Genomic DNA, 14416 nt, shown 5'->3' on the forward strand with positions numbered 1-14416 from the left:
ATTTCATTTAATTTGAGATGATTAAATTAGCTGAAATTATGCAATCTCATATAAAACATATTTGATCTACAATTTAGCCTTGAGAAATCAGCTTTCATTAAACCACTTAGTTCATGCATTCAAGAGCTCAATTTCTATAACAAATGATAGAAAAATAATATTAACTTAAATCCTGAATTAAGTTTCAAGGGGAAATGAAAGTGGATGGATAAATACAAGACTCTTTAGCAACAATATTTAAGAAAAAGATTAGCATAATGCGTGCAATAGAAATTATTATTAAAAAAATCCTCCTTTCATTTCATTGATGACGGGCTTATATAGAGCCTTACAAGTTACAATATTTACAAATAAATTCCTAGACTTCATCTATTTACAACTAAGACCCTACATTAAATACAAATCTTAACACTCCCCCTCAATATGGGCAAAATTTATTCACTAAGCCCATCTTGTCACCTAAGACACTACATTAAATACAAATCTTAACACCCCCCCTCAAGATGGGCAAAATTTATTCACTAAGCCCATCTTGTCACATAACCTAGGCAAATCTAATATACCAAGTCCTTTAGTGAGGCAGTCAGCCACTTGCTCTCCAATGGCTACATGACTTAGCTTTAGTGGTCCGTTATTCAGTTTTTCCTTGATGAAGAACCATAATCTCAACATGTTTGGTTCTATCATTTGCACCAGGCTGTTGGCGATGCTGATCACTGACTTTTTTTCTCATCACAACTTTATTTGATTTCTTTGATCCACTTTGAGTTCAACCAACAAGGCTTTCAACCACATCATCTTAGAAACTCTTAATGCCATGATCTCTGTCTCTGTTGTTGGTTTTGTTACAATGGACTGTTTCTCTCTCTTTCAAGAGACTAAGTTGCCACCTATGAACATGCAGTATTTTGATGTGAATCGTCTGCCACTAGCACAACTTGCCCAGTCAGAATCACAAAAGCTCTCAATATCTACATGCGTATTCTCTCGAATATCAACTTTTTCCCCAATGCACTCTTCAGATTTCTCAAAACCTGGTATATTGCATCCATACGACCCTTCTTTGGATCATGCATGTTGCAGCTCACCCCACTTATTGTAAAAGTATTATCAGGTCAAGTGTGGCACAAATAGATCAGATGACCCACCAACCTCTGGTATATCTCTCAATCGATCGATTCACCTACCTCTGTGATAAGCTTGACCTTCTGATCAATTGGAGAGACTGTCGGTTTGCACCCCAGCATACCTGTCTCCATGAGAAGATCCATCACATATTTTCTTTTGGATAGAACCATCCCCTCCGGTCCATAGGCTGCTTTAATCCCAAGAAAGTATTTGAGCTTGTTGACCTCATTTTTAGTGAGGTTCAATCTTCCTTTCAGTTGAGCAATCTCTGCCTTGTCATCACCAGTGATAATCATATCATCCGCTTACACAACAAGTATTGTAATGTGATCTTCATGTTGTCGAAAGAGCACCGTGTGGTCTGCATTGATCTGTTATATCTCATGTCAACCATTGATATTATAAAATTGTCAATCCAGGCGCGATGAGACTGCTTCAAACCATACTGTGACTTCCTGAGCCTACACTGCGATGTAGTGAATTTTGGTGGTATCTCCATATATACCTCCTCCAATAGCTCCCCGCGAAGAAAAACATTCTTTACTTCCATTTGGTGGATTCTCTCTCTACCATTCACTATCAGAGAAGTCAGTGTCCTCATGGTGCTCATCATTACAACTGGTGCAAAAGTTTCATTGTAGTCAACGTTATGCGTCTAACTGTACTCTTTTGCCACTAGTTGTGTTTTGTATCTCCTCACCTTCACTTCTGAAGTTTGCTTGACCGTGAAAATCCACTTTCATCCAACTGTCTTCTTCCATGCTGTTAGTGGTACAATCTCTCATCTTTGGTTTTTATCAAGAGCTCCAAGCTTTTCACACATTGCCGCTTTCTACTTTGGATTCTCTTTAAAAATATGCTGACACTTAGGTATAAAGACAGAGTCCAATGATACAATGAATGCTCCATGTAAATGTGAGATGTTAGAATAAAAAATAAAATTCGCAATGTCAAGTTCCCACCCAAAACGATTAGGAGGATGTCCTGCATTGCTGTGAGCGGTCTTCCTTAAGGTTAAGGGGATAGGAGTGGACGAATGAGGAATAATATCACCTGAGAGTTTTGAATCAAAGGTGGATGATGGTGTAGGTGTCTCAAGAGTTGGGGAAGACCGGGATGGGAGCACTGCAGACTTTACTTCCTTAGTTTGCTTTTTCCTGTGTGTGTACACCCTTAACTCACCTTCAGTATGAATTCCACCACCTCTGAGATCAATCTTCTCTATTTCTGTCTCTTCCGTTGATTCTTTCTACATCACAGGACATGATATTGCTTCCACTTGCACCACTCCATCACCACTACTACTTGTCTGTTGAGTCACCGAAGGGTTAATTCACCTCCAGATTATAGTATGGTTTAAACTCTCTAAAGGACATCCATACTCACAAAGAGGCTCTTCTTAATTGGGTTCTAGCAAACATAACTCTTCTAGGTAGCCGAATAACCCAACAACACACATTTCATCTCTTGGATCCAACTTCTCTACAGTTGTTTTGTTGTCTTTCACAAAGCATACACATCCAAATACTCCAGTGGAAGGATCTCTTTATTGTCTTCTTTCAACATCTAATAAGGAGACTTCCACCCCAACACACTTGAGATCATCCTGCTAATCAATTGACCAACTTCAACATTGCTTGCCTCCATAAGTTTTGTGGGACATTCATTGTCATCATCATGCTGCATGCTACTTCTAGAAGATGTCAATTCTTTCTCTTTGCTACTCCATTCTGCGTTGGTGTGCACTGACATGTGGTTTGATGTTGTATCCCTTGAGTTGACAAATAGTCCTCAAATGCTTTGTTGATATATTATGTTCCATTATCAGATCTGAATGCCTTCACAACTGCACCATATTGGGTCTGGATTGCCTTGTAAAAATTTTTAAAACAAACAAGCACCTCACTCTTTTGTTTCATCAAGTATATCGAAGTAATATGAGAAAAACCATCAATAAAAATAACAAAATGCTGATAGCCATTCATAGAGCTAGTAGGACAAGATCCCATACATCAGAATGTATCAAATCAAACACACCAGAGCTTTTATTCCCAGAATTGATATAAGAGCTTCTAATGAGCTTTCCAAACCCACAAGCATCACACACTAGTTTCTTATTTGCTTTTTCATACATAAATGAATACAACCGACTCAGTAAACTAAGACCAAAATATCTCATATGCCTGTGATGTAACAGTAACACATCCTCAACATTCCTCCTAGATTCTCCCCATGCAACACTTTCTATCATGGATGCCAGAGCTGATTCCATCCCCTCTCGGTCCAAGTACCCAAGTACCAGAGTCTGCTATGTCATTTTGCTGTCGCAAGTGTCCGATCCATCCTTTTCTCTTGGAAGATCACTTGAGGAATATTAAAAGAAACAATGCATTTTAAATAGAGAATACACTAATAGATAAGAGATTTACTGGAAAAGAAGCATGCAAAACATTGGACAAAGTTATATGATTGGTACATCTCATTGTACCCTTACTTAAAAGTATACAGGTTACTCTATACTCTCTGGTATTGCTAAATGAGTGTGTTAAGGGAGCTCTCCAACATTGTCTGTCACGTGACAAGAAGCACCATAATATATTAATCATTCTGGTGATTCAGTTGTGGAAATAGAGGCAAGAGCAAGCGTGTCACCGGTACCTTTGTTAAAGCAAGCATTAGTGGCAATGTTACTCCTTGATGTAGATGGATTTGAAACATCCTCAACTCCATCTCCTGCAGCTTTCTGCATCCTCTTCAATTGCTCCGGACACTCATGATCCTCACTAGTAAAGATCACACCTGTCTCTCCCCCATCCTCAGTTATCATTAGATTTTCATGGTAGCCCCCTCTTCCACCTTTCCGAACGCCACGACCACGAACATAACCTCCACCTTGTCCACGTCCGCCTGTTTCTTTCTCCTTAAGTGTTTTAGAATAGGCTTTGCTTAGATGGTAAACTTCATCACAGTTGTAGCACCTGCGAGTCTCCCCCTGGACACCTAACATATCTGAGCTCGCAACAGCCAATGTTGATCGTATACCCGAAAAATCACTCAGCTTAGAGTGTAGCTTCATGTGATTCTCCTCCTGTATCATTGCAGCAATGGCCTCATCTAGTGTAGGAATAGCCGTTTGTGCTAGAAGAACTGATCTCCTCTAATCAAAGATCGGGTTTAAATGAGTCAGAAACTGCATAGTTCTCATCTATGCAAAGATCTCTCCCTCCTTGCATCCCGGATCACCATAGCTCGACATAGGTGAGAAGCGATCAAGAACATATCACAACCATTCCAGGTCTATAGAGTACTCTTGAATGATTTATCATCTTGAACCACCGCCTCTATCTCATGCTGAATCTGAAACACCCTCATGTGGTTCTTAGCCTAGCATAGATCTTCTTCAGCTTTGCCCAAATGTCGCTCACCTTTCGAATGTCATCCACTGATGAACTAATAGATGGAACCATCGAGTTGAGTAATCAGGTGTAAAGCAAGACATGTGCGGTCCTTCGCTCATCCCTCTCAGCACTGTCATTATTTAGCTCAGTCTTCGTCAGGTATCATTATAGTCTCTTCTCTACTAGAGCAGCATTGATCCGACGTGCCCAACTCAGATACGTGGTCGGTCCATCAAGCTTCAGATCCATAGGAGGGAGATCTAGCTTCACCTGCTTCGGAGCGTGTGCCGAGGTAGTGGCTCTCGTTGAGACGCAAGCTCCCTGTATGATCCCGACCAAGACCTTTAGAACTTCGGGATCCATCTTCCCCAGAATTTTCAATCCCTTACCTCCAACACTATCTCCATCTCCTGACAGTTTTAATCACAAGTATCAAGTCTAGATTACACAGATCACACACGACTTTCTGCAAGTTCGTGTGATCTGCTTTGTCTTAGCTCGCACGAAACCGCATTCTGAGCCGTCTTTACCTTCCCTTTTCCCAATCTCACAAAGCTTCTATTTATCCCCTCCCTATTCACGCTATTCCACATGTCCTCTCACCGAAAGCCGAAGCCTCCGTTAGCTCTAGCCGAGATTGCTTCGCGGGGACCAATCGAAAAAGCGGGAGTTTCTGGTCCCTTCACGTCGATCTGCATCTGTATATGTCGTTCCATGCTGGATGGTGCGATTTGCCGCTACTTCGCTAGGACCCCGATCGAAAGAAGAGGGAAATAGGAGTTTTGCTATACTCTACTTCGATCCCCACTAGTTCGATCTGCATCTGTATCAAGTCGTCATCTTCACAGTGCCATTGTCTCACAGGTTTCTGTCACGGTTCTCTGTTCACTGCAAGCTTTGAGTTGCCTTCCTACTGGTTGTTGTTAGAGGAAGGAAAAGATGATGACGATTGGCGGCAGACCTAGGTGAGGCTCTAATACCTGACAGAAATTATTGCTAAAAAACCTCCTTTCATTTCATTGATGATGAGCTAATATAGAGCCTTAAAAGTTACAACATTTACAATTAAATTCCTAGACTTCATCTATTTATAATCAAGACTTTACATTAGATACAAATCTCAACATGTGCTAAACCCTGACAAAGAAATCATAATTCTTTTATCATTTTTGGTTATATTTACACTTATTAAGGTGTTTTCTAAGTTCTTGTATCCACTAGCACGGTATAAAACAAGATCATGTAAGTTGCAAATCCTTCACTGTCGAAGGAAAAGTTATGGGGGATTAATGAATTTTTATATAACTTAAAAAAAGAAGAAATATAGGTGGTGGCTTAATTACAAGGAAAGTATTATGTGATAAATCCTTTCTCTGACAGAGAAAAAGAGAAAAAAACATTCAATAACCTATGGGTAAAAGACAATTAACTAATGCATCAACAAAAAATATAGCCTTTTTTTCTAAATAAAAAACAACAACTATAGTTGTCATGAATCCTTATTTTCTAACTTTTAATTTTGTAAGCCATCCTTATTAAGAGGCTGTAGTAAGTTCTAAATGATTGAATTGGAACCAATGCCTGAGTTCAATTTACTATTTATTGGCCTTATCTGCCCAATCTAGAGTTTGACTGTCAAATACTTGACCTAGCTAATTGTTTTCATGGAGTGTACTGAACACGTTAATTGAAGCCAAAATGGCACTTTACAGTAGCATTTAATCCCAACTAAGCATATCTTGTCATCCTATTTAATTAGAAAGGAGCTTGACACAGCACCAAAAAACATCTTGAACATTCATTCATTTTGGATCTCTTAAAAACTTAATGATTTGTTTAATACCTAATAAGTGAAGAGCCTATAAGTTTCTCTAATGATAGGTAATTATTTTATGCTTCTAAATTATATTTGTGTGTGTGTGTGTGCACACGTGCGCGTGCTTGCGTGCGTGCATGTGTGTGTGAACTTGAGTACTTTAAATTTATATATTAACAAGATGCATAAATTCGTTGTGATATATTGATTTGCCCATTTTCTAGTGATAGTGAAGTGATTGTTGAATTGTCAATATACAGCTGTTTTTTTTTTTTATCAATATTTCTTTTTAATGAAAATGAATCGCTAAATGAATCACTTATTATATAAGGATGACCTTTCTAAAGTAATCAAATCCTTCGCTCCTTCGCGGCCCTTTTATATTGCATTAATACCTATCCAATGTCCATTAAATTAGCTGTTTCTCATTATATGTTAAATAAAATAGGTCATTTCTCCATTTAATAAAAGATATAATAACTTAGTAGTTAAATTAAAATAAAATATTTTTTATGCTTATATTTATTGAGCAGTGGTTTACCTCTTGTAGTCAACTTCAGGGATTAATATCAAATTCAGATAACAATGAGTTTTAGCCTTTATACTGTCATTCCAATCTAGTTTTGGCGTTTTGCTCTCACGGAACTCCACAACAATAATAAGCCTTTATCCCTCTAAGTGGGGTTGGCTACATGAATCCTTTTTCTCCATTGTGTCCTATTAAGTGACATTTTCATTTAATTCTAATAAATTAGAATCATATATTATGCAGCATGCTCTACTTTGCTTAGCATAAGTCGAATCTAAAACATCTACTACCCTAACCAAATCATCAAATGATCGACGTTTAATGTGACAATCATCAAATGATCGACGTTTAGTGTGACCAAACTATCTTAAGACGATTCTCTCCAACCTTTCTACCACTGAAGCTACTTCAACCCTTTCACGGATATATTCATTTTGCATTTTGTCTCTAAGTGTAAAGCCACTCATCCACCTAAACATTCTCATCTCAGCAACACTTAGTTTTATACCTCTCTCTTTTATAGGCCAACATTCTGCGCACTATAAAGCTTTGCAAGTCTCGTCACTATCTTACAAAATTTTCTTTCAAGTCTAAGCAATATTTTTCTATCACACAATAGGCCCGATGCATTCTTCCACTTCAATCATTCAACTGGAATTCTACTAATAACATCCCCATCTATATCATCATCAGTTTGAATGATATACCCGCGATTTCTAAAGCGTTCACTCTTTTTAATAATTTGATCGCCTATTATTACAACTCTGTCACTAGATATACTACCAAAATTATATACTATGTATTCAGTTTTAGATCTGCTCCAAGGAAACTTTATAGTGCTCGCATGGAACTCCATTCATGTAAAAGTTCTCGTGGAAACTAGCTTTCTCTATATATGTAAAACGTGGAAAGACCTTGTAATTTAATATTTCTGCCATGATATAATAGTATAACGCTTTATTTTTTTAATTGGAGCACTCACAAAAATACCACCCAATTTTTATATATTTGCATATCTAACACCTAAACTTTGTGTGAGAGAGAGTATTCTATTCTTCAGACTTGAAAAAAAGTGAAGGATGTTGTACCCAAATCTTAACAACAGGATTTGTGAGATTGGTTCAATGAAAGCTTAAACATGATATCCTACAATATTTGAAGCCGAGATGCTGACTTGTATTTATTTCTAAATCTTTCTGTGATTGCACGAGCACTATAAATTTCTTTGATACATTGCATGAATAATATTTTTATGAAGAAGAATCATGACTGCATCTTATGAAGTTCAAAGACAAGCTATCATCTAAAATTTAGGATATAATTTTTTGCCGCAGTGGGTTGATGGTATGCATGGGAATCCCGAAGCCGCCTGCCAACCATTTTCTTAAAGCTAAAAGGTTTGATTTTTTATGCTTTGATCTCAGTTTTACGTCCCAACTTCGCTCGCAGGCAGGCGGCCTTCAATTTTGTTTCGTCTTGCTTTGCTTTGTTTTGTTTGGCCTGCAACCCTAAAACTGTGATGCTTATGAAGTCCTGAGGATTCTTTTTCATTAGATTAGATTTTGCAGTAGCATCTGTAAACAGCCATGTTGGTAGGATGGCTTGAAGTTTTAAAGTAGAATCAGCATATGAGTTTTGCCTATATATTTAATCCCAGACAAACTCTAAAAGTAATGGCCATCTTTTCTAGGCTCTTCCAGTTAAACTGGATGATTTTGAAAACAGAATGGAAATATAGTTTTAATAATAGAATGGACAAATATGAGACTTTCATATTATATGATGTACGGTCAATCTTCCACTAGAGGGAAAGGGCCAGCAATCAGATTGTCATTTGAAACTGAAATTTGGAAAAGAGTGGTGGAAAAGCCTTATTACAGATAAGAATGAAGAAGAAATGACAGCATGTGTTTTTCTCACTATGCTTTATCTACAGATAATTCCTTTTTAATTGTATGAACGGAAAAGGTTTATTTGCAGCAGATTTGTCATAACAAACGTAAATATTGAACTCTGAGAACCTCTTTCTCCTCAAAGCATCCATTATTCTTCTCCACTCTACAATTCATTCTGCAAAATAAAATATGAATGCTTACATATCATCATGCATGGAATCATAATTATGCCACAAAAAAAAAATGTAAAATAAGCTAAATGGACTATATATATATATATATATATATATATGAATTACGTGTGGGTGCGTGCGAAAGACCTGACTCATTGGTGCTGCCACCTCTGGCATAAGTCCTTCTGGTTGGGGGTTCGAATCCCTTGGCGCTAGCTCTTCGAATCAGAATCAAACACAACGGGTTTTCAACTCATATGGGGGAATCAATATTTGGTGCCCACTATGCCAAATATCGATTTCACCTTTTAAATATATATAATTTGGGAGTTAGAGCATAATTTTTTTATCATTTATTTCAATTAATGTTTTGATTTCATCAAGATTTTTATTGTGGAAGTTTATAGTGTTAAACACCAACTCATTCTATATTTGCCACCAAGGTTTTCTTCACCTTTCATATATCAAGCTTTCAACCTTGTCTCTTCAATGCCTAATTTTGCTTCAAATCTAGTGGACTAATCAGAAGTCCTAACCACTTGTTCTGTATAAAAACAACATAAATTTTCATCCACCTTATCTAAAAAATTTTGAATTAAATATGAACCTTTAAAATAAAGTTTGAGATTTTAAATAAGACATTTGACCACAAATTGTCCTTCCATTTCATTAAATTGGAATTTATTTCTTTAGGAGCATGAGATTGCTCATTTCCTCATATACTGCTCCAGTTGGTTAAAATCTAGACATCAATGATTTGATTCAAGGGTAAATTTACTTAACTAGCACACAATTGTCATGTATTTACATACACAACATCTTGGTCCTTTAGCTTTATGGATGTAAAGACGTATTTCATATTTAAAAAAGTGATAATAATGTTGTTTTTGATGTGATGTTAAAGATTTGAGTGCTATGCGTGCAGATAAATATGAAAGCGTAGGTATGAGATATTTAGCTGCACACGAATTGTGTGCCATATATGCAAATGCCTTTGATTCAATCACATCACAAACTTGATCGTCATCAATTTCATTTGCATCAATTATTGTAACAAAAACCCAACATTTAAAAAAGTTGTTTGGTTAGCAAACATATAATATAATACTAGGGGAATTTACATGCATATTCATATTAGATATTTCTTATGCATGCACATATCTAACACCTATATTTACTATTTATATTTATAACATTTACGTGTGTGTGCATCAAAATAACAGTTTCTCTTTTAAAAAAGTAAATAATAGTGATATTTTTAATGCGATGCTAAAAGACACGAGTGATAAGAACGAGTGTTACGAACATAAATAAGATAGTTTTGATGTTAGATACGTAAAAGCATAGGAATTGTGCGGTATGTACGTAAATGCCCCATAATATCGTGTTATTAACATATATCATTTTTTTTAAAAAAAAGAAAGGCACCATGGGGGAAAATAAGCATTTTTTTAAAAAAAAGAAAGGCACCATGGGGGAAAATAAGCATACCTTAATTCTATTGCAAATCTCCACCACTTCAGCAATAGGAGCCCAATCACCAAAATTCCTTTCAATGAACTGATAAGCAATCCCTCCTCTTCCTCTCCTAACTATGAACATCCCACCTTTGATATGCCTCTCCCCTCTATAGTTTCCCTCCAACCCTGTTGCCTTTGCAGCTCTATAATTTGCTTTTGCTTCAGAATTCAGCACAAAACCGGTTAAAAATCTGTCTTTCAGCAGCCTTCCTCCTCCAAATGCTTTAAAAAACCCCATGTTTTGATCTATAACCACAACACCACCCCAATAACGCGGCCAGAATTCTCTCACCTGAATCAATCATCATGAGGAAGATGATGCATCAATCTTATGTTCTGTTTCTGAGAATGTAATTGATTAGAGATCACCTCTGATTCGATGTGTTCGTGAAGAACGGCAACAAGCTGAATCCCTAATGCGTCGAATATCGGTTTCCTCGAGTATAGCCGGTGCGCTTCGGCTCGGCACATGATGCATCTAAGCACAACAACAACAACAACAACAACAACAACAACAACAACAAATTTATGCAATGATTTTTGACATATTTGCATGCATGCCCCATGATTTGTATGTAACTAACACCTAAAGTTCGATATAATTTACATTTGCAACACTTTTGTGTTATAAAATTATACTTGAAATGGTTAATTATAGTGTTATTTTTTATGTGATGTTAAAATTGTCAGTGGTATCTTCGTGTTGGTGTTAGATATGTAAATCTATAAAAAATGTGTGGTATGTATGTAAATGTCCCAAGAAAAATATTTACATACATACCACTAAATTCTTATGTATTAACACCTAAACTTCAATGCTTACCTATAAGCCAACTTACTTATGCATGAAAGCTCACATTTTAAAAATTTAAAATAATGATATTTTTTAAGCAGATTTTCATGTTATAAATATAAAAATTAAAATTTAGAAATTAGATTTGTAAATACATAAACTCGGGCGGTTTGTTAGTAATGTTCCAAAAAACAAGCATTATATTTGAAAGATTCGTGCCAATCTCTTTTCTAAGTACTTTGCATCTCCAAGCAACCAAATAAGTTGTTCCAACTTACCCCGGCCTGCGAATACACAACAAAACAACTGCCTTCTCCTTCCACATCTCTGAAGCTTTCATCGTCGCAAAGTTTGAAGCCGCCACACTTTGTACACCGACCTTATACTCAGAGGTCCGCCTCTCCACAGTTATGTTTGCTAGTGAAGAATATGGAGCCACATCTTCGACAATTTGACACGTTCGAATGCAACCATATAGCTTTGAACCCGTCGGCTTCGCCGAGACAACTCCCTTGAAGATATGTCCCTCATTGAGCTTCAAATGTAGTGTAGTTTTTGCATTGGGTGCATCAAAATTAGAACTTAGCTTTGGGTCAGCCTTTTTTGAACCATTTATGTTCCCATTACAGCTTTCATTAGCGCAAGATGAGTTGTTTTCATTGTTGAAGAAACGGGAAATGTCAGCTTTTTTCATTTTGAATTGTGAGGAGAGGGCCACATTGCTCATGCTGAGAAGAGCTTGTAGTGATACTTTGGATGCTTCCATCTTATCAGCATATTTCATTAAGCATTTATCATGCAAGTGTTTTCTAAGCTCCAATGCATCCTGATAATTCAAAATATGTTTTAAGTTAGAAGATGATGAGAGTTTTGAATATTTTTTAGAAAGCTTTAGGTTGGGAAAGCAAGTATTTTATGTATAGAAAATTGAGGTTTTTTTCAACAGAATTGATTGCCATCATAGTAGTCATCATTATATAGAGAAATGGTTGGCATGAAATAAATCTTAATTTCAGCAGTTCTGACAATCAAATTTGATTTAATAAAGAGTTTATAGTAGCATATTAGTTGTGGAGTCCAAATTCTCTTAATCATCTTTTATAAATATTTAATTTTATTTTCTCAATTAGTAGCACAACAACAACAAGCCTTTATCCCACTAGGTGAGGTCAGGTGCATGAATCCTTTTTTCTCCATTGTGTTCTATTGAGTGTCATATTTTATTTAATTCTAATAAACTAAGATCATTTTTTATACAATATGCTCAAGACTTTTTAGTTTTATCTCTGTCTTTCTTGACATAAGTCAAATCTAAAACATCTACTCTTCTAATTGGATCATTAAATGACCGACGTTTAATGCTACCAAACCATCTAATGATCATTAGATGGTCGATGTTTAATGCGACCAAACCATCTAAGAATGACCGACGTTTAATGCTACCAAACCATCTAAGATGACTCTCTCCAATATTGTCTGTCATTGGAGGTGCACCAACCCTTTCACGCATAGATTTGTTTCACATTATTGTCTCTCAGTGTCAAGCCATTCATCGACCTAAGCTTTCTCATCTCAACAACACTTCTTTGTTTTATGCTTCTCTTTTAAAGACCAATATTCTAGGTCATAAAGCATTGCAGGTCTCACCACAAACTTATATAATTTTTTCTTTCAAGTCAATTAGAAATTGCTAAACTCAAAATTCATCCACATTTAATGTTTCCAATCAAACTCTAGTTCCACTCAAACTCTTATGCTTCGTAACTACCACCTTATGATGGCTTATAAAACGGTAAAATTTAACCATCATAAGACATCCACAATCACAAGCACATAGAAGAAAAGGGAGACAAATCATAGCAAAAAATTGGTAGAAGGAATGCATCTGTATTAGGGAGAAACTCTACTACTTCAAACATAAGATATTACTAGCTTTAACTCCATTAAATAAAGAAGTTTTCCGCAACATCATTACTTTCTCTAACTCTAACTTTTGTCTATATAGTGTGTAGCTGCATTTTCTCTCAATTGGTGACATAGACCAAATGATACCTTGAACTCTATTTATATGAAGAGCAATCTTTACATATACCCCTTTTAAAGTTTAAAAGATTATTCATTCTCTACGTTGCTATCTACATAGGTGAATTTCATTAAACCAATAAACTTATATCCTATGATTATGATCCTTGGTGTCTTTATTTGATCATGCTAAATGACCATTCTAATATTATACTTAATTATATACATTAATAACACTACTTCATAGTCTTAATGGTGATATAAATCACAATATTATCTTAATAATATAACTTGGCCATACATAAAAATATTTATAATTTCAATTTTCTTGTTATTTATTGTTTGCCTTTATATAAACCGGCATCCATATGTCATGAATATATATGATAGAAGTACTATTTATAGATTTATTTTTTAAAGAAGTCCGTTGATCAAACAATTGACATCTTCCAATATAATCACATTATATGGCATAAGTAAGCGAAGCAAAACAACCTCTAAACTCTCTTTGTGATATTATTAACAAATATTTATATGAAAAAATCTAAACTTTACTTTATACATTTATACTACAATTTTTCTTTTCATGTATAGGTAAAGTGTAAGATATGTAAATACATAGGAAATGAGGGGTATGAACAAAGAAATAGAATAAAGAAAATCAATTTAGATAAACACATTTGAAAAGCTTACCAATTCCAAAATCAAGCTTTGGAAATTGTCAATAATTAATGATGTCATCATTTGACCTTGTTAATTATTGGGATATGATAACATTAAGAAATTGATGATTAGTAATAATATATTTTTTGGAAAATCTTATGAAGGAAGACATAAAAATAATTATTTCTAGATGATATGGTTGCAATCAAAGTAATATTTATTTGTGTTAAACTTCATAAAAGTAATTAAACATATTTATATTTTCAATTAAGATACAAGTATTTTTTATTTTTTCAATTTTCTTTCAAAGTGAAAGTAGAACAATATCAAAATAAAACTAATCAAAAAAGAAATAGAAGAAGAAAAGAAAGGGAAACCCAAACATGGCTAGCCTTAAAGTGCTTGCTTTTGAATTCAAAAAATATATTATTACTATATATATATATATATATATATATATCACCTCACGTGTCTCTTTG

The 14416-nt window shown here is 35.4% G+C and overlaps 2 protein-coding genes across 2 annotated transcripts in view; one reads left to right on the forward strand and one right to left on the reverse strand.

Moving 5' to 3' along the window:
* Nucleotides 1-8530, forward strand: part of LOC110026653 (flowering time control protein FPA) — a 48777-nt gene extending 40247 nt beyond the window's left edge. Inside the window, exon 5 of the mRNA XM_020727679.1 lies at nucleotides 8206-8530. The gene's annotated coding sequence lies outside the window, so the exon portion shown is untranslated. The remainder of the gene's footprint in view (nucleotides 1-8205) is intronic.
* A 141-nt stretch (nucleotides 8531-8671) lies between these two features.
* Nucleotides 8672-14416, reverse strand: part of LOC110026654 — a 6386-nt gene continuing 641 nt past the window's right edge. The window contains exons 3-6 of the mRNA XM_020727680.1: nucleotides 11531-12078; nucleotides 10829-10937; nucleotides 10431-10751; nucleotides 8672-8941 (exon numbers count right to left, since the gene is read on the reverse strand). Coding sequence (XP_020583339.1) covers nucleotides 8930-8941; nucleotides 10431-10751; nucleotides 10829-10937; nucleotides 11531-12078 — 990 coding nt within the window. The 3' untranslated portion in view covers nucleotides 8672-8929. The remainder of the gene's footprint in view (nucleotides 8942-10430; nucleotides 10752-10828; nucleotides 10938-11530; nucleotides 12079-14416) is intronic.

This window comes from Phalaenopsis equestris, unplaced genomic scaffold (genome assembly GCF_001263595.1).
Source record: "Phalaenopsis equestris unplaced genomic scaffold, ASM126359v1 Scaffold000391, whole genome shotgun sequence".
In the NCBI taxonomy this organism is placed as follows: domain Eukaryota; kingdom Viridiplantae; phylum Streptophyta; class Magnoliopsida; order Asparagales; family Orchidaceae; genus Phalaenopsis; species Phalaenopsis equestris.